The sequence below is a fragment of the Chiloscyllium plagiosum genome, unplaced genomic scaffold (genome assembly GCF_037043375.1).
Source record: "Chiloscyllium plagiosum isolate Xiang-an unplaced genomic scaffold, Cpla_swu_hap1 HiC_scaffold_18, whole genome shotgun sequence".
In the NCBI taxonomy this organism is placed as follows: Eukaryota; Metazoa; Chordata; class Chondrichthyes; order Orectolobiformes; family Hemiscylliidae; genus Chiloscyllium; species Chiloscyllium plagiosum.
The window spans coordinates 43,949,466-43,976,275 of NW_028270156.1; the positions used below are offsets into that span (position 1 = coordinate 43,949,466).

Here is a 26,810-nt window from a genome sequence, read left to right on the forward strand (position 1 = left end):
GGTGAAACATAACATAAATCTGAGGTAAATGATCTTTTTGACTGGTTTATATTTATGTTGAGCATTGTATGAAAATATTGATGTTTTAGAAGTGTAAGCCAGTGTTACTCTGTGATTTAAACAGGTGGGAGCAATACATATGAAATAAGTCCATTAGCCTGTTGGAAACGGGTGTTTTGGTGGAGACACCGTGAAGAGGATAAAATAGCACTTGATGGTAAACATTCAGAAATATGTAAAAGCATCTGATTAGAAAGATAATCTACAGTCCATTGTGGAAAGTCCATTAAGTGTAGAATGACAGAGCAATTCAGCAAATTAGCAGATTGGATGCATTTGTAACGGATAAGTCTTGCAGAATAAAGTTATTTCATTTCTATACAACTTGGGGGAGAAACATGGCTTGTTGGCTTTCACGTGGCAACGGTTGGAATAAAAATGTTGGAGCGGAAGTTATTTTACCATTGTATAGTCATGGCCATTTGCTGTCCTGCATTTGACTTTTGGGTGCCATGTGTCAGGACATTCACGTTGAGCACTTTTGACTGTCCCATCTCTGCAAGTTATTGATCCTTTTCTGATCTTCCTTTTTTTAATTACTCTGTAGCGTTGCTTTTCCGTCTGTGCTCAACTTTCCTGTGTTTGCCTGTTTAAACCTCTGGCTTGATTTTCAACTCCACGATATTAACTGAACAGTGGTTAGATGTTTATTTGAAACTTTGGTTAGCTAATGGGAAAAGCAAACAGTCCCTGCTTGACCTTTCATGATCTGAGTGCAACCTTTGACAATCATTACCTAAACCATCATCCAATGTTCTGTGGCCAGAACTGCTATTCTCATCTGCTAAATGGTAATATTTTTTCTCCTCCCATAATGTTACCTCCGCTGTTATCTAAGGCGGTTTGTGTATTTTTTTCATGTAATTGCAATGTCTTTGTGCCATAATCCAAAACTGGTTTGTTCTCAGGTATTGATTTCTATTGTCAAATTATCAGACTGCTTTTTCCACATGCAGTAAGGATGAGCAAACATTTCCTCCAATTAAGTATTTGGAGGGCTAAAGCTTTATTTGTCTCAACTTGACCAATTTTATCCTGGGTGTCATGTGCGATCCCAAGATGAGTTTCTGATAACATATTTGAGCCGAGGATGCTTATTTCCACTTGCACTCCATTATCACTCAGCTCGTCAGATGAAAATACTTTTATTATTTAAAATTGATTACTCAAATTACTATCAAATGAGAAAGTGATCCAAAACTCTGCTCATTATTTGCACCAAGTAGTGTTCAGAGTACATCTTTGTTAAATTGAGGGCGTAGGGTGCATAGACAAGGCTTCTATTACTGTCTGTGGTTGAAGCAATTAATTGGAGGATACTTCTCTGGGTGAGATTTCCAAAAAAGGGCAATAAATATTGAAATTATTATCAGCAAGGCATGTCTGCAGTTATTTTATCAATTGGCAGGACAAGATCAAGGGACGGAAAAGCTTTTGCTTAGGAAACAGTGATGATTAACTATGCAATCGATGTTTCTCTCCCCACTAGATACCTGAAATCTTGCCTTTCACCAACATGAAATGAAAATTGCGACTTACTTTTGAATACTGCCACATGCTCAATGGAAGGTAGGTGGAGTCTCCATATAAGTGCTGATCTAATGGCTAATGATTGAATATTGCAATGTACTCTTAGTACTTGACTGAGCTATTGTTTTGGCTAAACATTAAAGATATATGGAAGTTGCAGTGTACTTGTAAGCTTTTGACTAATTATTGACCCAGACTTCCTTTGTATGAATCCAGAACAAGAGTGCATAATTTTACAATTAAAACTTAGTCACTTAGGAGTGAAACCCGGAAGTAGTTCTAAAGTAGTAATAGCCAGAATAGGAAACATTCCTGAGGATGGGTTAAACTAGATAGGACCTGATGAAATTGACACTTGTCAATTCTTTTTAAAACCACTAGATGGCGGTATTCTATCAATACAAAAACCTTGTGGCATTACAAGATAGCATGCTGTGCCACATTAATGTTTTTGTGACTTTATTTACTTCCATTAGCCTGACCTTTCACAAGCCTTGCTAAGTTTTAAACTTCCTCTAGCTTTGGCCAACTCTGGTTCACTTTGCAATTTTAAAGTGGTGTGCTCTTTTCTTTTTCACCGTCTGTTTTATTGATGAAATTGTTCCTCAATTTTGTTTGCTGTCCATTAGGTTTTTCATTGGCTTCTTTTTAGATTTGGCTTTTCATTAGTGCTAATTCTGCCCTCTTTTTAAGTGGGATAGTTCTCTGGTAAGTCAATAGCGATAGTATTCAGTCAAGGGGTTCTAGCACAGTCAGTCATAGGAAGTTTCTGATTTCAGCCCTGGGACCTCTGTACATTCAGTCATTTGCACGGGGTTTTTAGTGACTCTAACTCATCATTTGTTCCTCTGGATAGCAGCCCCCAGCATTTCAGGGCACCAAGTTCTAAATGAGGGACACACTGTATAAAGGCAAGGCAGAGATATCTTGAGCATCCAAAGTGGTGTGAAGAAGGCTAAAAAAGCAATTGAAGAATTTTGAGATGCACCCTGCTCGAATTCATGAATTAGGCATTTGTTCTTTGTACAGAGTGTCATGATGTGCTCTAAAGTGTAGCATTGAAATGGCAAATTATAGATATGCCATGAAGATACAGCCAAGGGGTGTAGATCTTTGCTTCCCTTGGAGTGGGCCTGAACTGCTGGTGTCATCAGGAACACCACTTGGGCTGGCATGACCAGAAATTTTAATGGAATGTGATTGGTGGCAGAGCCTTGCTGCGAATTGTCTTGCACGTGACTGAATAAGCTAAGTTTGAGTAAGCTAATCAAACCACCCTTCCCCTAAAACATTGTTCTAGTTGTTATGAGACTCCAAGCAGTTTCAGGCATATCTCCTTCATCTCTCAAGATTTTGCTTGAGCATTCTGATGTTGCTTCCGATATTCCACTTGTATGGTGTTCTGAAGGAGAGGCCAGCTAACTGACTATAGACAGTGAACTGGTTAGTGCAATGGTAGTGATCAGATTCTGAAAGCTACTGACACAGTAGCCCGAACCAACCCAAGAAAAAGGAATGTTTTATTGCCACAGAATGCAAACTATGCTTCTATAAAGCATTGATTTGGACATAAGTTAGTACTGAGCTAGGAGATGCTGAAAATTTCATTGAATGTGCTACATGGATCCATTTATCCTTACAATAAAGGAAAGGTTTCTGATTGACAAAACGAGGCCATGGATTACAAATCACATCTGTGTTTTGCTGCATATCTTTGGGGAGTAAGGTCCTTCTTTTCAGCTGAGGGTCTATGAGACCTCGGTTCTGCAACTGAATTGCTTCCCTCCTCAGATTTTTATCTTTAGATTTTTCCCAGTCTTCCTTTTATTGGATCTTGTGCCCCTGCAAAATGATTTCAAAATTATCCACTCATTTTTAAGTACCTCTAATGGCTATGTGATCTCCTTTGCCTTATAACTTTACACTGATCCTTTCTTCTTTTAACACCAAACTTCTGATGTTCCCTCTGTATTAATGGCTAATGATTTAGTTGCTACGTTTTGGTCATATGGAATTTCTTCCAAAAGCTTTTCCATTCCAATATCCTTTCACATGCTAAGTGTCCTTTTGCTCCTTATTGTGAAATGTTTTGATCATTCTCCGTATGATGAAAACTGTACAAAGGCATGTAGTTGTCGATTGCTATATTTTTGATTTCTGCAAGTTGGACATGTAACAAAGCAAATAAGGCCACATTTCAAAGTAATCTTTATATTTGTATTATAGTCTAATTGGTTAAATCTTTGTTTATAACTAAAATTTTAGTATTAGGCCTTTGGCTTAATGGCAGCATTCTTGCCTCTGAGTTGGAAGGGTTGGGTTTGGGCTCCAATCCAAGCAGTCCCAGGCAGCGGAACACTAGCTGTGAATATTACATTGACATCCTGTGAGAGAATGGGTGCAGTCGGCCTCACGTGTGACAAAGTGTAATCAAGGCTCCTGAGGACCTGGATGTGGCCCACCTTGGAGAACGTACTTCATAGATGAAAACCAAGAAGGAGGCAGTGGAAAAATCACAACTCTTCGTTAAGTGGTTAAAGACCTTTGTGAAAGACTTTAATTACAACATTTAAATGGCATCTGGATGGGTCCATGAATAGGAAGGGTTTAGAGGGATATGGGCCAAATGCTGGCAAATGGGACTAGATTATTTCGGGTATGTGATTGGTATAAATGAGTTGGATTGAAGAGTCTGTTTCCGTGCTGTACGTATCTATGACTCTAATTCAGAGCTGTGCTTGGACAGAATGCAATTGATGGATGGACTAACAGCTTCAGGATAATAATAATAATTACAATAGAGAAATCATTTAGTAACTTGTGGTTTTACAATTTTGGAGATATAATGTTCAAATATACCAACTGACAATGAAAAGTAAATAAAGATTAATGTGAGATTTGGTGCATTTTGTTAGATTGCACTACAGAGGAACCTAGATTATCCAAAGGACATGGGCAGGGAGAATTTTGTTCTGCATTATTGAATGCCACATAACATAGTTTAGCTGAGCATTGGGACATTGTGATCTTGCTGGATAATCCAATATTTGGATAATCGATAGCAGGATAACCGGGATTTCTCTGTATATTAAAAAATGCATGAAATATAAAGGGACAATAAAATATTATTTCCTCCCATAGTACACAAAATGATATGCCACAAAGGAAGTCTTTCAGCTCATCATACCTGTGATGACTGAAAAAGTTATCCAATTTGCCTTATTCTCTTGTCCTACCCTACATCCGTGCAATTTTTCCCAACTAAATATTATTCAATACCCTCTAAGTTAATGCAGAGTTTTTTTTTGCTAAGTGGCATTTAGAGGAGCATAGGATTGAGGAGCGGAATATACCATTTGGCCCTCCGAGCCTGCTCCACAATTCAATGAGACCATTGCTGATCTGGGGAGCTTGAGGTCTCAGCTCCATTTTTACTGACTGCTCCTCATAACTCTTGTGTGCCCATATAGTGTTTATGAATAAAGCAAATCCAACTAATTTCTAAGGTCTTAACTCTAACATTTAATTCCCACATCCTTTCACTGTACGTATGCTATTGTGCCAATTTCACAACCAGGCATACTCCCTCTCCCAGTAATCTAATCTCGGACTCCCGATCAATAGTTCAACAAAATCTGCCAGTATTCTACTTTCTGCAACATTTCCTTTTGGATCTTAAACTCAAAGCCCAAAATAAATGCAATGGAGGATTCATTTCATAAATAATAATTGTTTTATTGAGTATTTTATCTGTTGCCTGTAAAATCCAGATTTTCTGACAGACTGCAGTCACTATCAGGACCAAGTTGGCATGTGATGTTTGCCCACCCAACAACTTTAGCATGTACTTTGTAAATACTTAATTATTTGGCCAGCTGCTTGTTATGTCCTGAATTGGTGTCAAGTTTCTTGAGAGTTGTTGAAGCTCTTTTCACCCAGGCAAGCAAAGAGTACTCCAGTGTTTTGTAGATGGTGGGCAGGAGGTGAGTTGCTCACGACAGAATTCCTGGTCTTTGACCTGCCCTTGTAGCCATAGCTAGCCCAGTTCAGTTTCTGGTCAATGGTAACCTCACTATGTTGATTCTGGGGTTTGCAAGAATAATATCCAGACTTAAGTTGAGAAGTGGTAATACAAATTAGGCCTGTTTTCTCTAGAATTTAGAAATTTTAAGGAGTGATCTAATTCAAAGTCTTCAAGATATTAAGTGGAAAAGACAGATAAAGACATTGTTTCCTTAAGTAGGGAATTCTAGAACTAGGGGGCATAGCCTGAGAATTATGGCTGGAATGTCCAGGAAAGATGTTAGAAAGCTCTTCTACACACAAATAGTCATAGATATTTGGAACACACTTCCACAAATGGCAGTAGAAATTGGGTCAGTTCCTAGTTTTGAAAAAGAGGTAGATAAAATTTTGTTTGGCAAAGAAATTAACGGATTTGGGCCAAATATGGAGTTAGACCACAGATCAGCCATGATCTCATTGAATGGTGGAACAGGCTTGAGGGGCTGAATGGCTTACTCCTGTCCTTATGATTCAGTATGGTAATGCTATTGAATATCAGGGGTAGACATTGCCTATCACTTGTGTTGTGTGAATGTTACTTACTACTTGTTAGTCCCAACTTGGATTTTGTTCAGGTCCTGCTCCATTTGGACTACTTTAGTATCTGAGGAGTTGTGAATGATGCTGAATATTGTGCAAGCATCAGCGAACACTTCTACTTCTGACATTGTGCTAGAAGATAATTGATGAAGTAGCTGAAGCTGGTTGGTCCTAGGACACTACCCTAAGGAATATTCAAGAAAGGAGGGAGACAGAAAGCACGCAACTACAAGCCACTTAGCGTAACATCACAGAAAACATGTTGGAATCTACTATTAAGGTTACAACAGGCCACCTAGGAAATTTCAATGTAACTAAATAGTGTCAACACCGTTTGTGAAAGAGGAAGTTGTATTGGATCAATTTATTAAAGTTCTTTGAGGAAGCAATAAGCAACATGGATGAAGGGGGACCTGTGGATATAATCTGCTTGGATTTCCAGAGGCTATTTGGAAAAATAAGAATGCATAATGATGAAGGTAACATATTAGCTGGTAAGCTATCAGGAAACAGAGTAGGCATAATTAAGAAATCTTCAGGTTAGCAAGATGTAATGAGAGGAGTTGTAAAGGAATCAGTGTTAGACCTCAACTATTTACAATCAATATCAATAACTTGAATGAAAGGGACCAAATGTATTATTAAATTTGCATGAATTTAGGAAATTATGAAGAGGACATAACTCCAAAAGGATACAGATAGGGTAAAAAAGATTTGACAGATGGACTATAGTGAAATAAAATGTAAACATCTCCAGTTTGTCATGAAAACAAGGCAAAATCAGAAATAGAGATTGCAGTGCTGTGAGGGATCTGGATATCCTGGTATATGAACAATATAAATATCATTAGTATGTAGGTACAGCAAGTGATTAGGAAATCAAATAGAGAGGAATGTAAATGTAGTGATACTTTTCAACAATTACAGGAGATTTGGAGACTGCTGAATATTGTTTTGGTAGTTGAAGACCGGGTATAATTGCATTAGAGACAATTCAGAGAAGATTCATTTGACAGATTCCTGGGTGAAGTGTTACCTTATGGGGAAAGTCCATACAGTTTGGGCCTGTAATCATTTGAGTTTAGAGGCATGTAAGGCAATTTTATTGAAACATAAGACTGTAAGTACATTTGATAGAGTAAATGCTGAAAACGTCTTCCCTTGTAGAAGAGACTAGTCATTGAGATGTACAGCACGAAAACAGACATTTTGTTACAACTTATCCATGCCGATCAGATATCCTAACCTAATCTAGTCCCATTTGCCAGCACTTGGCCCACATCCCTCTAAACCCTTCCTATTCATATACCCATCCAGATGCCTTTTAAATGTTGCAATTGTACCAGCCTCCACCACTTCCTCTGGTAGCTCATTCCATACACATACCACCCTCTGTGTGAAAAAGTTGCCCTTAGGTCCCTTTTTTTATATAAATATTTTGAGTAAAAACTTTTTCAAATCTTTTAAAAAACAATACCAAAATACAAAAAGATAGAGGTAGTACAACAATGTCATATCACAATACTATTAGTGATAAACTGCCAACTATTCTCCCAGAACAAACGTGTCTACTTAAACTAAACTGCAATTAAATAAAACAAAAATTAATTTAAGCTAAATTCAAATTATCGTAAATTAAATTACATTGCATTTCTTTATTCTATTGCACTCACCACATCTCCAGTAAAGCTCCCACCCCTGCGAGCACCAATCATTGTACCCGTATTATTTTTTTCCCCGCTTCCCCCTACCAGGGCCCTATGTGAGCCCAAACTGATTCCCACAGCCCTAATCAATATTGCTAATAGGTCTGCATCAATATAATTTAGAAAGGGCTGTCACATCTTGTAAAACTGCTCTATTTAGTGGTGCACCATATTTGTGAGTTAGTCTTGGGGGAGATGCCCCATCACCAGCCTGTGCCACCCCATAAGACCTGGGGGTTTTTCCAACATCCAATTCATTAAAAATATTCTTCCTCACACAGTGAGTAAGAATGTTACACAGTCTCTTCCCATGATTCCTCAGAGAGGGCAAATTTGGCAACCCCAGAAGAAGAAATACCGTGTCCACTTTGTCTTCAATTCCCAGGATTTCCTTTAGCTCCCTTACTATGGCACTCCAGTATCTCTCGATCTTGCAACGTGACCAAAAACAATGTGTAAGAGTGCCTATACTAATGTTACATTCGGGACACCCTGGAGATGCTCCTCTCTTGACCTTAGTTTGCCTCTCTGGCGCCAGATGAGCCCTGTGTAAAATCTTCAATTGCATAGCCTGCGCTTTGTTACATATTGAGATTTTCTTTACATTTTCCCATATATCTTCCCATGTTTCCAGTGAGAGATCCTCTCCTAGTTCCCGATTCCAAGTTCCACATCTCCTAAGGCACGTCCCTTCTGTAAATGATACAAAGTACAAACTGAAAGAGCACCCGTGCACTCCTTTCTCCACGTCTGACTTGTAAGGCTGAGCCAGGAGCGTGGTCTTCCTTTCTATATAATCCCTTATCTAAAAGTACCGGAAAAGGTCCATATTAGACAATCCATATTTCTGACTTCGTTGGTTAAATAACATCAAGACCGCCCCCTCGAATAAATCTCCCAAACAAGAGATTCCCTTATTCTCCCATAGCTTAAAGCCGGAGTCCATTGCCCCAGATTTAAATCCTGGAGCTCCTGCCAATGGGGTAAACGGCGAGGTCTTAAGCCAATTGCCCTCGCCTTGTCCCATTATCCTCCAGACTTTCACCGTATTACAATGATTCGGGAACTTACACTGCTCGATCACAGATTTCATCTTATCCATGAATAATAAATTAACTAGGGGACATCTTGACTGTGAGGCGTCAACGTCAAGCCAAATCGACTCTGAGTCCCCCCCATACCCAGTCACCCACATATGCTAACAGGGAGCTTGATATCTCTTCAAGTCTGGAAGGTCCACCCCCACCCTGCGCGAGTTGCAATTTAGTAAATTTAATTAGAAGGCGCCTGTGGCACCAAATAAAGGACCCAAGACAACCACTGAGCCTCCATAACACTCGTCTGGGTAACAACAACAGGAGCATTCTCATGGGGTATAACAGGCGAGGGACAACGTTCATTTTGATTGGGGCTACTTGGCCTAACCGTCGTAACGGTAATCCCTCCCACTGCTGAAAATCCTGTTTTATCCTCTCCAGTAATTGTGCATAGTTAGCTTTATACAGCTGGTGGAAGGCAGGGATAATTCCCAAATATAAAAATCCTTTTGACAACCATCTAAACGGGAACTGTGTTCTGTCCTTCAGATCTGGCACCTCCACTAATCTCCCCCCGCCCGCCCCCCCCACCCCCCCACTGGCATGGCTTCCGATTTTTTGAAGTTGATCCTGTATCCTGAAAATCTGCCAAATAAATTAATTTTTTGAATCAATCGAGGAATTGACTCCTCCGGATTGGCTAAGGACAAGAGGAAGTCATCAGCGTATAGGGAGATGTTATGCTCCCCCATTCCCATGTTTGTGGCCACTATTTCAGGATCCCTCCTTATAGCCTCAGTTAACGGCTCATTTACCAAGGTAAATAACAGCAGTAAAAGAGGACACCCCTGTCGACTACTAAGTTATCTGACATAGTACCATTTGTGATGACTGCTGCCTTAGGATCATTATACAACACCGCCATCCACCTAGCAAAGGCTCCCCCCAAACCAAAGTGTTGTAGGACCCCAAACAGGTATGGCCATTCTATCTGGTTAAATGCCTTTTCCGCGTCTAGTGAGACCACCAAACCCAAGATCAATCTTTGCTGGCATACCTGCACTATGTTCAGTACCCTTCTTATTTTGTTGGAGAAGCTACGGCCCTTAATAAAATCCGTCTGATTTTCTTTTATAATTTAGGGCAATACCTTTTCCAACCTCAGGGCCAGCACCTTTGACAGAATTTTAAAGGCCATATTCAACAATGAAATTGGTCTGTATGAAGCACATTCTTCGGGGTCTTTCCCCTTCTTTAAAATGAGGGAGATATTAGCCTCCCTAAGAGAAGGTGACAGACAATCCTGTGCACATGAATAGTTATACATCCCCAAAAGTGACTCCTCCAACACGTTTATGAATTCCTTATAAAACTCACTCAGGATTCCATCTGGTCCCAGTACTTTGCCACCCTGAAGGTGCTTTATTACTTCCTGCTCCTCTTGTATCATCATAGGCACATTTAACAGGGAGACCTGTGCTGCATTTATACTGGGGAGGTCCAGGTTCTCAAAACAGGACTGTATTCTCCCTGTACCGTTTTCACTGTCCTCCGACCGGGATAACTCTGCAAAGTATTCCCTAAATCTAACATTGATCGTCTTCAACTCATGGGTAACTGTGCCAGCCTTCTCTCTAATTGACATAATGGACTGGGTAGCATTTTTCTTTTTAGCCAGATATCTCCCTGGCTTATCTCCAAATTCAAGCAATCTTTGTTTAGCAAAGGAGACCTTTTTTTTGCCACTGGTGTGTGCAATGAGTTGAGAGCAGCCCGGAGAGCTGTGACCTGCTGCAGCTTGACTAATGAAGGCCTATTATAATATACTTCCTCAGCTATCTGCAGCCGGGTCGCTAGCATCCACTGTTGCTCCTCCCTCTGCCTCCTCCTAGTCGTTGAATATGAGATAATCAGGCCTCATAAATGTGCTTAGTGGCCTCCCAAAATATTGCTGGATTAATGGCCGTGCCAGAGTTGATATCCCAGAAGGCCCTGAACTCTCTTGTAATGTACTCAACAAATTTGCTATCCCTTAACAGAAATAGGTCCATGCGCCAGTGCCATACATCTATGTGGGCGGCACGGTGGGACAGTATTTAGCACTGCTGCCTCACAGTGCCAGAGACCTGGGTTCAATTCCCACCTCAGGCGACTGACTGTGTGGAGTTTGCACATTCTCCCCGTGTCTGCGTGGGTTTCCTCTGGGTGCTCTGGTTTCCTCCCACAGTCCAAAAATGTGCAGGTTAGGTGAATTGGCCATGCTAAATTGCCTGTAGTGTTAGGTGAAGGGGTAAATGTAGAGAAATGGTTCTGGGTGGGTTGCGGGTCGGTGTGGACTTGTTGGGCTAAAGGGCCTGTTTCCACACTGTAAGTAATCTAATCTATTCCACCACCCTTGATTTTAACATCTAAATACACTGGCCCGTGGTATACGATAGTTGTATTCCCAATTTTGCACACCAATGTTCTGTCCAAACAAGCCGACGGCAGAAAGAACATGTCAATTCACGAATGGCAGTTGTGTGGGTTGGAATAGAAAGTAAAATCTCCTCCATTCAGGTGGAGATGCCTCCACACATCCACTAATCCCAACTCCTCACACAAGTCCACCAACTGCTTAGATTGTGCAGGAATGCCTGCTGGGCCCCTTGGCATCCTGTCAACCTCTGGATCCATTAGGTGGTTAAAATCCCCTCCTATGATTGTGCAGCACACCCCAAGGTTCATTAATATAGCAACTGCATCAATTAGAAATTTAACAGGGTGTGCTGGTGGACAATACACATTCAGGACGTTGTACTCTTCTCCATGTATTATAGCTTAAAGAATGATGAACCGTCCATGTTTGTCCTTAATTTGCTCAGTTACCTGGAAAGGGAGGTTTCTGCTTACCAGTATAGCCACTCCTCTATTCTTGGAGCTAAAGGAGGAGAAGAATACCTTATTATAACCCTGCTACTGCAGCTTCAGCTGTTCCTTATCAGTTAAATGTGTCTCCTGCATCAGGGTGATGTCGACCCTTTCCTTCCTAAGGTTTGACAGCACCTCCTTTCTTTTAATGGGGGAATGACTGCCTTTTACATTCCAGGTGCAGCACCTGAACAAATCAGTAGCCATGGTAGTCCAGGGCAGCCTATGATTTCCCAAGAGGAAGGAAGCTTATCTGAGCTGTGGGAAACAAAGAAGACATTAACTCTATAAAGTCTAAAAACTAGTCCAACTAAAAAACTAACCACTACATTAAACATAAACATACACCCAAATAAAACCCAATTCACTAGAGATCTACCCCCTTGCCCATAGGGGGCAATCCTCCCAATCCTTACTACCATCTTGACTCCTTCTGAGGCTGCACCTGAGTCCCAGGCAATGCACAGATAAAGAAACCATTTTTTACATTCTGAGAATTAACAATGGATGCCAACCCTCTCCTCTCCACATCTATTCTCCATGTATCTTAATCACAGGTTTAGCCACCCCCAATCCAAAAAGAAAAGGAAGGACAGCAGCAAAAAAAAAACCAAATAATAACCAACCCTCTGAAATTATAATTAAACCAGGTTTTACACCAAGGCAGTACAAAAGCTATAAAACCGATAACCACAAGAAGGGGAGAGAGTAGAAAAAGAGAGGCAGAACAAATAAAGAAAAACTGTACCATTGTACATAACAGTGCCCCTCCCCCCACACCCCAGTCCCAACCCAAGACCTTCATTTCGAAGAGTTCACAAAGTCCTTTGCCTTTTCTGCTGAATGAAAATTATATACCGTCCCTCTGAGAGTGAAATGCAATACCACCGGGTACCTCAAGGAATATTGAATGTTCAGATCCCTTAATTTTCTCTTAACTTAATCAAATGCCTTTCTCTTCTTAACTATGGCTCCCGAGAAGTCTTGAAAAAACATTATTCTTGAGCCTTTGTATGTTAAAGCCTGTGAATCTCTTCCTAGTCTTCTTGCTGTTTAAATCACTAATTGTTTTCTTTTATCATGCTGGAGTCACACTAGGATTGCGCAGGGGCGCAGGTTCCACGCGGACCTGCACATTGTGATCCAGTGGGCCCGCTCCACACTCACCAGACCCGACTCCAACTCCAGCCCCAGGAACTTCGGGAGCCACTTCTCCCGGAATCCAACGTGTTCCTCACCTTCCTTATGCTCCAGGAAACCCACGAGCTGTAAGTTTTTCCTTCTGCTTTTGTTTTCCAGGTCATCCACTTGTTCCTCGAGGACCTGAACCTGGTCTTCCGGTGTTCAGATCCTTCCTCCTGAGACCTCTGCCACGGTCTCCGATACCGTGGTCCTCTCCTCCACTGCCTCTACTCTTCGCTCCAGTGTTTGAATCTCCTGCTCATGCTTTTTCAGAATGGCAGATATTGGCTCCATCACTGCTTCAATCTTTTCTCAGAATTTGCCAAACTCCGAGAGTAAATGCTGCTTCCCCTTTAAATCCAAAGGGGCTGGCCCAGGAATTTGAGCAATGGCTACGGGCACCCCGGAAACAGTAGGGGAGTGCCCAGCTTGCTGTACTCCTTTCGCTCCTTTTCCTTCATTCGCCTTCATCCTGATCTTACAGCTCTCAAACCACAATTTTAGCAGCTCCAGATGTTCAGTAGCTATATATTATTGATTTTTCTCCTCTGGGTGGTTAACTGGGGGATAATGGTTCACCTTGCCAGAGGGTATGGCACAGAGCGCAGCACAGCAGATCACTTAGACCGCTGTCATCTTGGATCTTCCCCTTAGGTCCCTTTTAAATTTTTCCCCTCTCACCTTAAACCAATGCCCTCTAGTTCTGGACACACCTGCCCCAGGGAAAAGACCTTGTCTATTTACCCTATCCATGCTCCTCATGATTTTATAAATTTCTACAAGGTCACCCCTCAGCCTCCAACACTCCAGGGAAAACAGCCCCAGCTTATTCAGCCTTTCCCTATAGCTCAAATCCTCCAACCCTGGCAATATCCTTGTAAGTCTTCTCTGAACCCTTTTAAGTTTCACAACATCCTTCTGATAGGGGGGAGACCAGAATTGAACACAATATTGAAAAAGTGGCCTAACCCATGTCCTGTACAGCTGTAACATGACCTCCCAACTCCTGTACTCAATGCTCTGACCAATAAAGGAAAGCATACCAAATGCCTTCTTCACTATACTATCTACCCATGACTCCACTTTCAAGGAGCTATGAACCTGCACTCCAAGGTCTCTCTTTTCAGCAACATTCCCCAGGACCTTCCCATTAAGTGTATAAGTCCTGCTCTGATTTGCCTTTCCAAAATGCAGCACATCACATTTATCTAAATTAATCTCCATCTGCCACTCCTTGGTCCATTGGCCCATCTGATCAAGATCTCATTGTACTCTGAGGTAACCTTCTTCACTGTCCACTACGCCTCCAATTTTGGTGTAATCTGCAAACTTGCTATCTATACCTCCAATGTTCACACCCAAATCATTTATATAAATGACAAAAAGCAGTGGACCCAGCACCAATCCTTGAGGCACACTGCTGGTCACAGGCCTCCAGTCTGAAAGGCAAACTCTCCACCACCACCCTCTGTCTTCTACCTTTGAGCTACTTCTGTATCCAAATAGCTAGTACTCCTTGTATTCCATGAGATCTAACCTTGCTAATCAGTCTACCATGAGGAATCTTGTCGAATGCCTTACTGAAGTCCATGTAGATCACCTACACCACTCTGGCCTCATCAATCCTCTTCTTTACTTCAAAAAACCCAATCAAGTTCATGAGACATGATTTCCTCTGTACAAGGCGATGTTGACCATCCCTAATTAATCCTTGCCTTTCCAAATACATGTAAATCCTGTCCCTCAGGATTCCCTCCAACAACTTGCCAAACACTAATGTCAGGCTCACTGGTATATAGTTCTTTGGCTTTTCCTTACTACCTTGCTTAAATAGTGGTTCCATGTTTGCCAACCTCCAGTCTTCCGGCACCTCACCTGTGACTATTGATGATACAAATATCTCAGCAGTGGGCCCGGCACTCACTTCCCTAGCTTCCCACGTCATTCTATCATACACCTTTTTGAATTAGATTACCTACAATTTGGAAACAGGCCCTTCAGCCCAACAAGTCCACACCGACCCGCCGAAGCGTAATCCACCCAGACCCATTCTCCTACATTTACCCCTTCACCTAACACTACAGGCAATTTAGCATGGCCAATTCACCTAACCTACACATTTTTGGACTGTGGGAGGAAACCGGAGCCCCCGGAGGAAACCCACGCAGTCACGGGGAGAATGTGCAAACTCCACACAGTCAGTCGCCTGAGGCGGGAATTGAACCCAGGTCTCTGGCGCTGTGAGGCTGCAGTGCTAACCACCGTGCCGACCTGATCAGGTCCTGGGGATTTATCCACTTTTGGGGACATAGTTTAAAAGTCGGAGGTCTCACATTCAAGATGGAGAAGAGAATGTTTTCTTTTCTCATGGGGTTGTGAATTTGTAGAATTCTCCTCTGTGATCAAGGCAGAGGCATTGAGTATTTTTAAGGCAGATATACATAGATTCTTAACTAATAAAGGAGTCAAAGTATGTAAGGGGCATTCGGAGAAATGGGTTGGGGCCTCAAACAGATCAGCCATGATACTATTGAATATTGAAGTAGGCTTAAGGGACCAAATAGTTTGCTTTTGTCCTATCTCTTATTTTCTGAAGTATTTATGCTGTGATGTTGGGATTGGGTGTCTTCAGGCTGACCCAGGTTTGGTTCTCTGATGATGGCTAATGCTTCAGACTCCATGGTATGGATTTAGTGATTTAGCATGAGACTTTGCAGAAATGTTATATAGTGTAGTGCAGGAGTCCAATTCCATTCACACAATAGAAACCAAAAGAACTGTGGATACTGCAAATCAGAAAACCCCCCAGAAATGACTAGAAGAGCTCACCACATCTGGAAGGGTCACTGGACCCCGAAATGTTAGCTGATTTCTCTCCACAGATGCTGCCAGACCTGCTGAGCTTTTCCAGCAATAATTGTTTTTATTCCCCATTCATGCAATGTCATTTCCCATTTCACTGTGTGCACCGTGACAACTGCTGTTTTTGCTATAGTCAAGCTCTGTCCACATTGACGTTTTTGACATGCCATGCGTGGCTCTGGCCTCAACCAAACCTTCTGCCTCTTTCATCTTTCATTACACTCTTGGCACATCATTTGCTTCTTGCCTTTGCTTCTCTCTATCTCACTCATTAGTACTCACCTATGCTTCTGCCCTCACAGTTGGAGCTGTGATCCATGCTCAGTCTTTTCTGGTGACCAAGAGGCCAGTTCAGGGCAGAGGATGAAGTGCTATGGTTATTGTGTGAAGGATGGTAGCCATTAGGTTTGTCCAAGCATAACACATAAGTACATGTTATTTTTGTCTATAGCCTGTTATGATCCCAGCTAATGATAACATTGAACAAGTCTGATCCAAGAGAAGAAGTTGACCTGATAAACCATGAATTTTTTTTTTCCTTTTGTTTATTGTGGAAGTCAGTCACTGAGCATATACACAAGAGACTATCATTTGAAATAATAGAACATGAAAGTTAGCTAAACAAAGGTAAAACATAAATTAGATGACACCACACAAGAACTATTGGAATAATCTCATTACAAATATCAGAAAGACAGATTCATCCCTTTTACCCTGGCAATTGCCTCATACTCAAACCTCAGTGAAGTCATTAAAGAAGCAATGGCGTAGGCCACTGACTCTTTATTCAGAGACTTTAAGAACAAAGGAGAAATAATTTCAGCAATTCAGACCATATCACTTGGTGCTTCCACAGCAGCAAGACATGTGAAACCTTTGGTTCTAAAGAAGGGTCACTGGACCTGAAACTCTGCTGTCTCTCCCAGATGCAAACAGACCGGCTGAATTCCTCCAGCAATTTGTATGTGTTTATAATCAAATTATTATGTTTGTCTCAAATCTATTCCTTCAAGTAGATATGAGTTGGCTATCAAAATCCATCAGGCGAAAGTGAGGACTGCAGATGTTGGAGATTACAGTCAAGGTTAGAGTGGTGCTGGAAAAGCACAGCAGGTCAGGCAGCATCCGAGGAGCAGGAAAATCGACATTTCAGGCAGGAGCCCTTCACCATTTTTCTGCTCCTCGGATGCTGTCTGACCTGCTGTGCTTTTCCAGCACCACTCTAATCTATCAAACTCCATCGGCTCTTTGATTTATAAAGCAGTGGAGCTCATATGGAGTAATTATTATCTGAAATGATATGGAGCTGTAAGTCAGATTAGGTCATTGAAAATTGTTCTGTGAACAGGGTCAGGAGGTAGTGACTATATATGAGGCATATGTGACCTCCCAGGGGATTAAAACTGAGAAGCCTTATTCTCTGCAACTGCCCAACAGTTATGAAGTTCTTGCAGACTCTGCAGGTGAGAGTGGGGACAAGAGGGTGAATGAGCAAACCAACAATAGCACCTTGGCACAGGGAGCAATTCACATAGAGAAGGATATATGAATGTAATTGTGGTATAATTAGGGAATAGAATCTGTTCTCTGCAGCCATGAGTAGGAGTCCTGAAGGCTATGTTACCTGTCCAGTGTCAGGGGTAAGGACATCTTCTCAGGGCTGAAACAAAACTTGGAAAGGGATCCAGTACTCATTGTTTACATTGGCACCAACAATTAGAAAAGGAGGTTTTGCTGAAAAACCTTGAACAGTTATGAGTTAATTTAAAAGCAGCATCTCTAAAGCAATAATCTCTATATTAATACTTGAGCCACAGCCAAACTGGCGTAGCATAAATGAGGTCAAGAAGTTAAATGCATGACTCAAAGATTGCTGTTGGATGGAATAGGTTTCATTTTGTGGGGCACTGGTACTGGTACTTGGGTAGAAGTGAGATGTTCTTATGGAATAGGCTTCACTTGAACTATGCTGGGAGCAGAATCCTGGTGAATTGATTAACTAGAGCTGTAGAGATGGCTTAAACAAATGGGGTGGGGGTGAAGGTTTAAGAGAGGGGAAATGTAGGCTTATAAAGCAAGATGATATGGCAGAGTTACTGGGCTGCTTTTTGTATAAGGTTATCCAGAGTGGGACAGGAAGAGATAGAGTATACAGACATAGAAAAACAGCAATGAGTAGGGTCAATGGGGAAATAATTGTAGAAAGGCAAAATTATTCTTTGCTTGAATGCGCGCAGTATTCGGAATAAGTTCATGGTATGGTTAGCTTGATGAGCGTGAATACAGAAGCAAGGAATTCATGATAATCCTTTACAAATGTCCAGTTATACCTCAGCTGGGGTGTTGTACACAGTTCCCTTGTAGGTTCCTCTCCAAGCCACACATCATCCTGACTGGCAACAATGTCGCCGTTCTTCACTGTCACTGGGTCAAAATCCTGAGGTTCTCTTCGAACAGCTTTGTGGGTGTACCTACTCCACATGGACTGTAGCGGTTCAAGAAGATAGTTCATCACCGCCAGCTTTTCAAGGCAATACCCACATCCAGTAAATTATAATTTTAAAATGGAGATCCCAATTTCAAATGATTCTAAGGCATTGGAGATTATACATAGGATGTTGGCATCAGGCATGAGAGAATTTAGCTATTTTGAGGGAGTGGTGAAGCTGGGATGACATTCTTAGGGCAGAGCAAGTTAAGGGGAGACTAACATTAATTATGACAAGGTTAAAAATCACACAACACCAGGTTATAGTCTTATTTTATTAAATTTCCTACAATGTGGAAACAGGCCCTTCAGCCCAACAAGTCCACACCAAACCTCCGGAGACTAACGCACCTAACCTATGGGCAATTTAGCATAGCCAATTCACCTAACCTGCACATCTTTGGACTGTGGGAGGAAATCCACGCAGACAATGTGGAAACTCCACACAGACAGTCGCCCCAGGCTGGGATTGAACCTGAGACTCTGCTGCTATGAGGTAGCAGTGCTAACCACTGAGCCACCGTGCCACCCACCAGGTTTATTTGGAAGCGCTAGCTTTTTTTAAAATTTCAAATATATACTTTATTCATAAAATATTTTGTTGATCTGTACAATTGGTCATGCCATACATATGTAAACATTCAATTTCTTTGCATACAGAGATCAGAATTTATCATTTGTATATACAGGTCTGTACGTTTACCAATCATATATCCATATGTTCAGCTGAGGCGTCAGTGGAGCCACTTACTGCGTGGGCCCCCTGTTCTTTGGCAGGTAGATGTTACGTGGTGGTCTTTCCCCACCGTGTCTTGGTGGCCGCTGCCCCAAGCTTCAGCGCGTCCCTCAACACATAGTCCTGGACCTTGGAATGTGCCAGTCTGCAACACTCAGTCAGGGTCAGCTCCTTCAGCTGGAAGATCAACAGGTTTCGGACAGATCAAAGAGTGTCTTTCACCGAGTTGATGATCCTCCAGGCACAGTTGATGTTCGTCTTGGTGTGCGTCCCGGGGAACAGGCCGTAGAGCACGGAGTCCTGTGTCATGGCACTGCTCGGGCTGAACCTCGACAAATACCACTGCATTCGTCTCCAGACTTCCTTTGCATAGGCACATTCCAGAAGGAGGTGTGTGACAGTCTCGTTTCCTCCGCAGCCGCTTTGAGGGCAGTGTGCGGTGCGGCAGAGAGACCGGGCGTGCATAAAGAATCTCACCGGCAGAGCCCTTCTCACCACCAGCCATGTCTTGGTGCTTGTTGGAAAGTTCTGGCGATGAGGCATTCTGCCAAATGACTTTGACAGTCTGCTCAGGGAACCGCTAGACAGGATCCGCCCTCTCCTTTTCCCGAAGGGTCTCGAGGACACCACGTGCTGACCACTTCCTGATGGACTTGTGGTCAAAGGTGTTTTTCTTCATAAATTTCTCTACGAAAGACAGGTGATACGGAATAGTCCAACTACTTGGAGCGTTCCGCAGCAGCGAGGCCAGGCCCATCCTTCGCAACACCGGGGACAGGTAGGACCTCAGTACATAGTGACACTTGGTGTTTGCGTACCGGGGATCCACGCACAGTTGGAAGAACTAGCTTTTGAAGCACAGCTTCTTCATCAGGTGGTTGTGGAGCAGGACCAGAAGAGACAGAATTTATAGCAAAATTATACAGTGTCATGTGGCTGAAATATATTAAACTTAATTTAACCTTTTCATCTTTTACGAATGGTTTTGCTAGTTCAGTTCTTTAATATGTAAGTCCCAGAACTCCTTTTAAGTCAAGATAACTTCAGGTTTTCTAACAAAAAAAGTCCATAAGCAGAGTTTATAGATTTAAATTATTGGCAAGAAGAGAGGAAATGGGGACATTTCTTGTACAAAGGTCTTTTGTGATCTGGAATGCACTACCTGGCGCAGGGGTGGATTTAAATTCTTTAGAAAATTTTGAAAGGCACTTGGTAAATACAATTCAAGTGGACAGTTCTTTCTAAGAACCGGCACAGGTATTATGTGTTGATGGGTTTACTCTGCTAAAAGATCCAATGATTCCGATGTCTTAAAGGAAAATTTTCGAGGCTTTCAAATGAATGACGCTGAACAAGTCTAGATTATGACACATATTGTATTTTTAATGGATTCATGATTTTTAAAAAAAAATCTAAATAAAAGTAAAATATTCAGCAAAAGTCTTCAAGCTCTAATTGTTCACTGTACATGGTTGCTTCCACCGTTCAAGTAACCCCATAGAAGCATTGCATTGGCAAAATTTCCCAGCGATGAGTCAATGCCATTGGTATAAAAACAAAGTTAAGGGAGGTGCTTCCTATGTGGAGATTGTCAATTGTAAAATTTGAGTAATTTTAGCTGATGACAATTCTGCCCTGTTTTATACCAACTTTTAACCGTTTAGAATTGACGTACAGCGTTGTACGAATATTCAGCTCCTCATAGGGTTAAAATCACTTTGTTCCTTTGACAAGTTGCCTCTGAATGTTAGTTCCTCAATGTTTGTAGTTTTAACAACCACTCTCGCGTTCCTGAAGTTGAGTATAGCTTAGTCATTAAAACAAAACTACGTGTAATTCTGTGATCCACTGTTTGATTTAAAGCCGTTAGTTTTCTGCAATGGTGCAGTTTGAGGAATTACAATGAGTCCTTTTCAATTTGGGGGACTGTGGTTTGTGGGTGGAGTTCCTCTCTGGGAATGTGAACTACGTCGAGTCGGTAACAGACGTGCGGAAGGGGTGGGTTACACCGCTGGGAGACTGCGGGCAGTGACTGTTCAGTGAAAGCAAAACCGTCACATTTAAAGACAAGGATGGCGCTTCGAGACGAGCTTTTGAAAGTAATCTGGCATGCATTCACCGCTCTGGATGTCGACAAATGCGGAAAAGTGTCCAAGTCCCAACTCAAGGCGAGTTTGAGGTTTTTTTGTTGGGTTTGGGGTGAGGGGAGCTCGCTGTATTGAGAGGGGTTTGTTGGGACTGGAGGAGTTGTACTGGTCTAGCCGGTGTTAGAGAGGGTGCTGGACTGGATTGGGCTGGGCTGGTTGTCGGGCTGTATTGAGGGGAGAGAGGTGCTGGTCAGTGCTGAGGGTTTTGTTTTGGTTGTGGGACCTGTGGAGGTGTGGGCCAAGTTGAGTAAGAGCTAGACTGTGTTGAGTTGAGGTAGTTGTTGAGCTGTGGAACCTGTACTGACGTGGGTTCTGTTCGATGAGGGCTGGGATGTATTGAGGAGGGGGTTCCTGGACTGTCGGTGATGTACTGAGAGACAATCCAGTTCCATCTCTACCTTGGCAGAGAGCTGCAGGTTGCTACTGTACACTTTCTGCTTTAATGTTACCTTTAATTTTCCACTAAAATTGTGACACTAGGTATCCAGTCTCAGAAATGAAATTTGGTATCAGGTTAAGATTCTTCATGCATTGTCAAATGTTTCAGGGATTGCTAGAACCTAATCTGCCTTTTGAAGCGATGAAGTTATTTTCAAAGTTCATTCATCCACTTTTTTTTTCTGTAAAATGGAAGGTATTTATTTAATCTCTTCAGCAGGTCATGAATAATGGGCTAATTTTTTGTTCTGTTCTCATTTGCAATGTTATTCCTTATATTAATGGATGGTGAAATGCTAAATATTTACTATATTGTATATAATGTGTTTGTTTCATTGTGTATTTAGCTGCTGTCAGTTAAGAAACTTGTCAGTGAAACTGCCTCTTAGGCTGGATTGCTGGAAAATCTCAGCAGGTCTGGCAGCATCTGTAAGGAGAGAAAAGAGCTGACGTTTCGAGTCTAACTGACCCTTTGTCAAAGCCTTGTTCAGCTTTGACAAAGGGTCAGTTAGACTTAACGTCAGCTCTTTTCTCTCCTTACAGATGCTGCCAGACCTGAGATTTTCTAGCATTTTCTCTTTTGGTTTCAGATTCCAGCATCTGCAGTAATTTGCTTTTATCTTAGGCTGGATTTTTGTATATAGTCATATAATCCTGCAATTCCCTCCCTCAGGGCATCATGGGTCAACCCCGTAGCATGTGGACTGCAACAGTTCAAGAAGGCAGCTTCAAAGGCAACTGGGGATGGGCAATAAATGCTGGCCAGCCAGTGATGCTCATATCCCACATGTCTATATAAAAGATTTGCACTCAGACAAATGTAATTAGAAGGAGTGGGGAAAGCGAGAACATGGCTCAAAATACTGAGGAAGTGTGGATGCAACTGTATTACCTATCTAATAATGCTGCAGCTAAATGCACTATTCTGTTCCCATCTCTTTATTGCTATGTTGAAATGCAACTCAGCTCATTGTTTCTGGTTTCTGCAGGCAAGATCATTACATCAATTTCCTGGAATCATGCTGGTTATCCTGACTGAGGCTTGCATTGCATTCTGTTTTGTTTGGCTGCAATCCATGTTAATCCATTGCATAACTTTGACCCTGTGCTCAACATGCTTAAGTGATTGGTAGCTTGACATTTTTAATTTTCACACTTAATGATTGAAAGTTTGATCATTTTCCTGGACCCTGATTGCTTTTGCCCATTTTTGTGTACATCAATAAAATTGACAGGAAATTAGATTGTAAATAGATTTTTGGGAGACTGGAAGAACACAGCAAGCCAGGAAGCATCAGAAAGTGGAGAAGTCAATGTTTTTCAGGACTGAAGGGTTACACCCGAAACGCTGATTTCTTCATCACCTGATGAGGCCTGTTCTTCCAGCCTCCTTGTCTACCTTGGATTTCATCATCTGCAGTTTATTTTTTGTCTCTAAATAGATTTTGGAAAAATGGTCAGTGAGTGGATATAATTTCCATTGTAAATTCTCAATTATGTGCCTGAAGAGAATTCAGACCTGTTGGTATAGGGACTGTGTCATAACTGAAAGTTTATGTGCATTCCATAGTCTCCTGGATGAAACTGATATTTTTGTTGATGTGCATCCCAAATTACTTTAAATGGGAAAGCAGAAGCTTTCCATTAATTCCACATTCTTGCTCTGTGAATTAGGATATTTTAGAAATAATTTTAAGATGTATAATTCCTATCATTCTGTTTTTAATACTTGTAATCACCTCACCTGTGTTGTGGTTAGTATGTAATGAGGTCAACTTTCCTCAGTTAGGTACTCTTAGGTGATATTAAGTTGCGACAGTTGGCTTCAGTGATTGCATTTCAAGATTAGAAAAAAAATGTTTGTTACTGCAATTCGGTGAGCTGTGCTGTGAAAGATGAATGCAGAAGTTGAAAATTGAGTTCACTGTGATGAATCATGTGGTCAAATAGTCTGCCTATGTTCATTGTCTGCATTAAACCTGAAGAAAAAACATTTGGGTGGGAAAATTGAAGGATTTGGTTTGCGACATTACTTTTAATGGAATTTGAAACAAAAGTGATGGCACTGAGGGGAAGAAAAATATTCCATTAAACTTGTTTTTAGCCTCTTTTTATTAAGAAAAACTCATTAAAGCATAACTGGAGCCAAGGAAAGCATTCAAACACAATTGCCAACACAGTACTGCAGCTTGGCACGTACAGATTATATTTGAAGCTCCTAGCCTTGTTTTTCCCATTGATTGTTACCAAGAATCATCTGCTATGTATCCAAGCGACCACTCTGTCTTTAGGAGTCATGCAGAATCAATACATATATGCATAGGGTAGCAGTTTGTTGAGGGCATTTGTATTTATTTAGTGGCTCAGATCAGCTGACTCATTACAGGCAAGGAAATGACCCTCCACAATCACGGTTTGTATGATTCATCTAATCTCTGGATGAACTTTTTAAGATTTAATGGATGTTGGTTGTTGAATTTTCTTTTTTGCTGTATTTGTAGTGGGGCAAGTTGGCTTTGCATTAATAAAAATAATATGGCTGAGGGTTTGTTGACCTCACTTTATGCACTGAAGGTACTGTGCATTGATTTTGCTGGAATAATGAGCTTCAAGGTTTTTGAAATGATTTAATGTTTTTCTTGTATTTTTAACCAAATGCCTAATAGTTATGCATACAGATTTTATTTTGTCTTTGTATCCGAGCTTTTTGTGCTGCAGTGGTATTATGGGCTTACTCTGTTACTGCATTCAACTGAGCGTTCATCATATGGGAGCTTATATGGAGTGCCAACAAGCATAAATCCTAAATTTAATTCCAGCACTGAATGAGCACTTAAAATGCCAGGGCATAGGAGACCCTAGACAAGTGCAGGTAAATGGGATTAATGTAGCTTGGTGTTTGTTTGTTGGCATGGGCATGATGGGCTGAAAGGCCTGTTTCTACGCTGCATGATTATTTTAGATAACTATAAACATAACCTATGCTAGGATATTTTATGTTACAAAATATTTTATGTTAATTACTTATCCCAAATCTGAAGTTCAGAATAATTAATGTGAAACAATCATTAAACAATTGTAGAAAAATGAATGGTTTTAAAAAATGGAAAGTCAAAAATAATACTTGTGCATCGAGCACCTTTAAGCTTTTCACAGGAGCGTTATCAAATAAATGTTGAAACCAAGCCAAATGAGAGATTCAGGTAAATAAATTACTAAACATTTGGTTTTAGAGGTAGGTTTCCAGGAGCATCTTAAGGAAGAGAAGTGGAGAGATTTACAGAGGGAATTGCAAAGCTTTAGCCTTTGATGGCTGAAGACCTGATTGCCAATGGTTGAGTGATTAAACTGGGGGATGTCCCATAGACCACAATTAGAGAAATGCAAATATTCTCACGTTGCAATGCTGGAGGATATTGTAGAAGATATTAGGGGGCAAGGACCTGGAACAGTTCAAAAGTGAGGCATTGCTAAACTATAAGCCATAGTATATTTTTGGGCATAGATTGCCTGGGACTTGGTGCACATTAGGGCAAGAGATGTATGAGAATAGTCAGTCTAGTGGTGACCTAAACATGGATGAGGATTTCAACAGCAGGTGAGCTAAGGGGACCATAATTGGGTGTTGTGACAGAAGAGATGTGGATATCATCTGGGAGTCAAAAATGACACCAAGGTTATAAGCACTCCAATTCAACCTCATGACAGTTACCAGAGAATACAAGGGAATCTGTGTTTGGGGAGTGAGGTTTGTATTGGAAAAATCAAAAATATTGGTTTCAATCTTCACAGCATTTCGTTGGTGGAGGCTTTTTGCTCATCCAGCACTGGATGTTGGCTAAGCAGCCTGAGTTTAGAGACTGTGGAAGTTGAGAGAGGTGACACTTTGGTAGACCTGGGTGTACATACAGAAACCTACACCGTGGTATGACTAATGAGCAACATGTAGTTGACAAATAAGAGGGAACAGATATATCTAGCAGACAAAGGGCGGCACGGTGGTTCAGTGGTTAGCATTGCTGTCTCAGCACCAGGGACCCCGTTTTGATTCCAGCTTCAGACGACTATCTATGTGGAGTTTGCACATTCTTCCTGCGTCTGCGTGGGTTTCCTCCTGGTGCTGTAGTTTTCTCCCAAAATCCAAAGAAGTGCAGGTTAGGTAGATTGGATTGGCCATAGTGTTCAGGGATGTGTAGGTTAGGTGCATTAGTCAGGGGTAAATGTCGAGTAATAGGGTAGGGGAATGGGTCTGACTGGGATACTTCCCAGAGGGACGGTGTGGACTTGTTAGGCCAAATTGCCTGCTTCCATACTGTAGGGGTTCTATGATTCTATGAAAGTAACTGTGAGGGAGCAGGAAGGAAAACCATTGCAGGCAATGTCCCCTCAAACTATGTAGCTGTTGAAGTGTCCGCAAATGCCGATTGGTGTGTCTTGAAAGTCCAAGCAGTGCAGGAAAAATGAGAGGGAATGTGGATTGTAGGTAATGCTTTGGTTACATTCAAATGAAGTAATTAAGAAATAAATTGAGTGCAGTCCCAAGCAGACAGACAAAAGTCAAGAGGCATTGAAGGAGGATGGTGTGCTTAGCTGTGTCAAAGGCTGAAAACAAGTCAGGAAGGTGAAGACGAATCATGTAGGTGGATAAGTCACTGCCCATTGATTACTTGTTAATGGAAATTACAATTCATTTACAGAGTATTTAGAAATAGTCTTAAATCAATAGTAACCAACTATTGGATGGATGTGATAACTTTGCATTTTTGAATGGTGATTTAGTTATGTAGATAAAGGTAAATATAAATTTGTGGCGTTAGGGCATGAAGGGCAATATTTTGCTATTATACAACATAATACAGCACAGGAACAGGCCCTTCAGCCCACTATGCCTGCGCCAACTCCCAGTCCTTATTTGGACCTGTTACTTATTGCCCTTATGTGGTTTCTATCCCTTTGTTCACCTCACATTCATGATATCAAGAATCTGCCTTAAACATTGCTAACTTGCCAGCTATCACCACCTTCACTGGCTGTGTGTTCCAAGATACATATTACCCTCTGTGTGAAACAAATTTCCCCGACACTTCGTCCCTAAACGTTCCTCCTCTC

At 41.5% G+C, this 26,810-nt stretch overlaps 1 protein-coding gene and 1 pseudogene across 1 annotated transcript in view; one reads left to right on the top strand and one right to left on the bottom strand.

Moving 5' to 3' along the window:
• Positions 1-19,164: 19,164 nt before the first annotated feature.
• Positions 19,165-20,086, bottom strand: LOC148146969 (uncharacterized; annotated as a pseudogene).
• Positions 20,087-20,791: 705 nt separating this feature from the next.
• Positions 20,792-26,810, top strand: part of swap70b (switching B cell complex subunit SWAP70b) — a 137,021-nt gene continuing 131,002 nt past the window's right edge. The window contains exon 1 of the mRNA XM_043705901.2: positions 20,792-21,284. Within this exon, the coding sequence (XP_043561836.1) occupies positions 21,189-21,284 (96 nt within the window). The 5' untranslated portion in view covers positions 20,792-21,188. The remainder of the gene's footprint in view (positions 21,285-26,810) is intronic.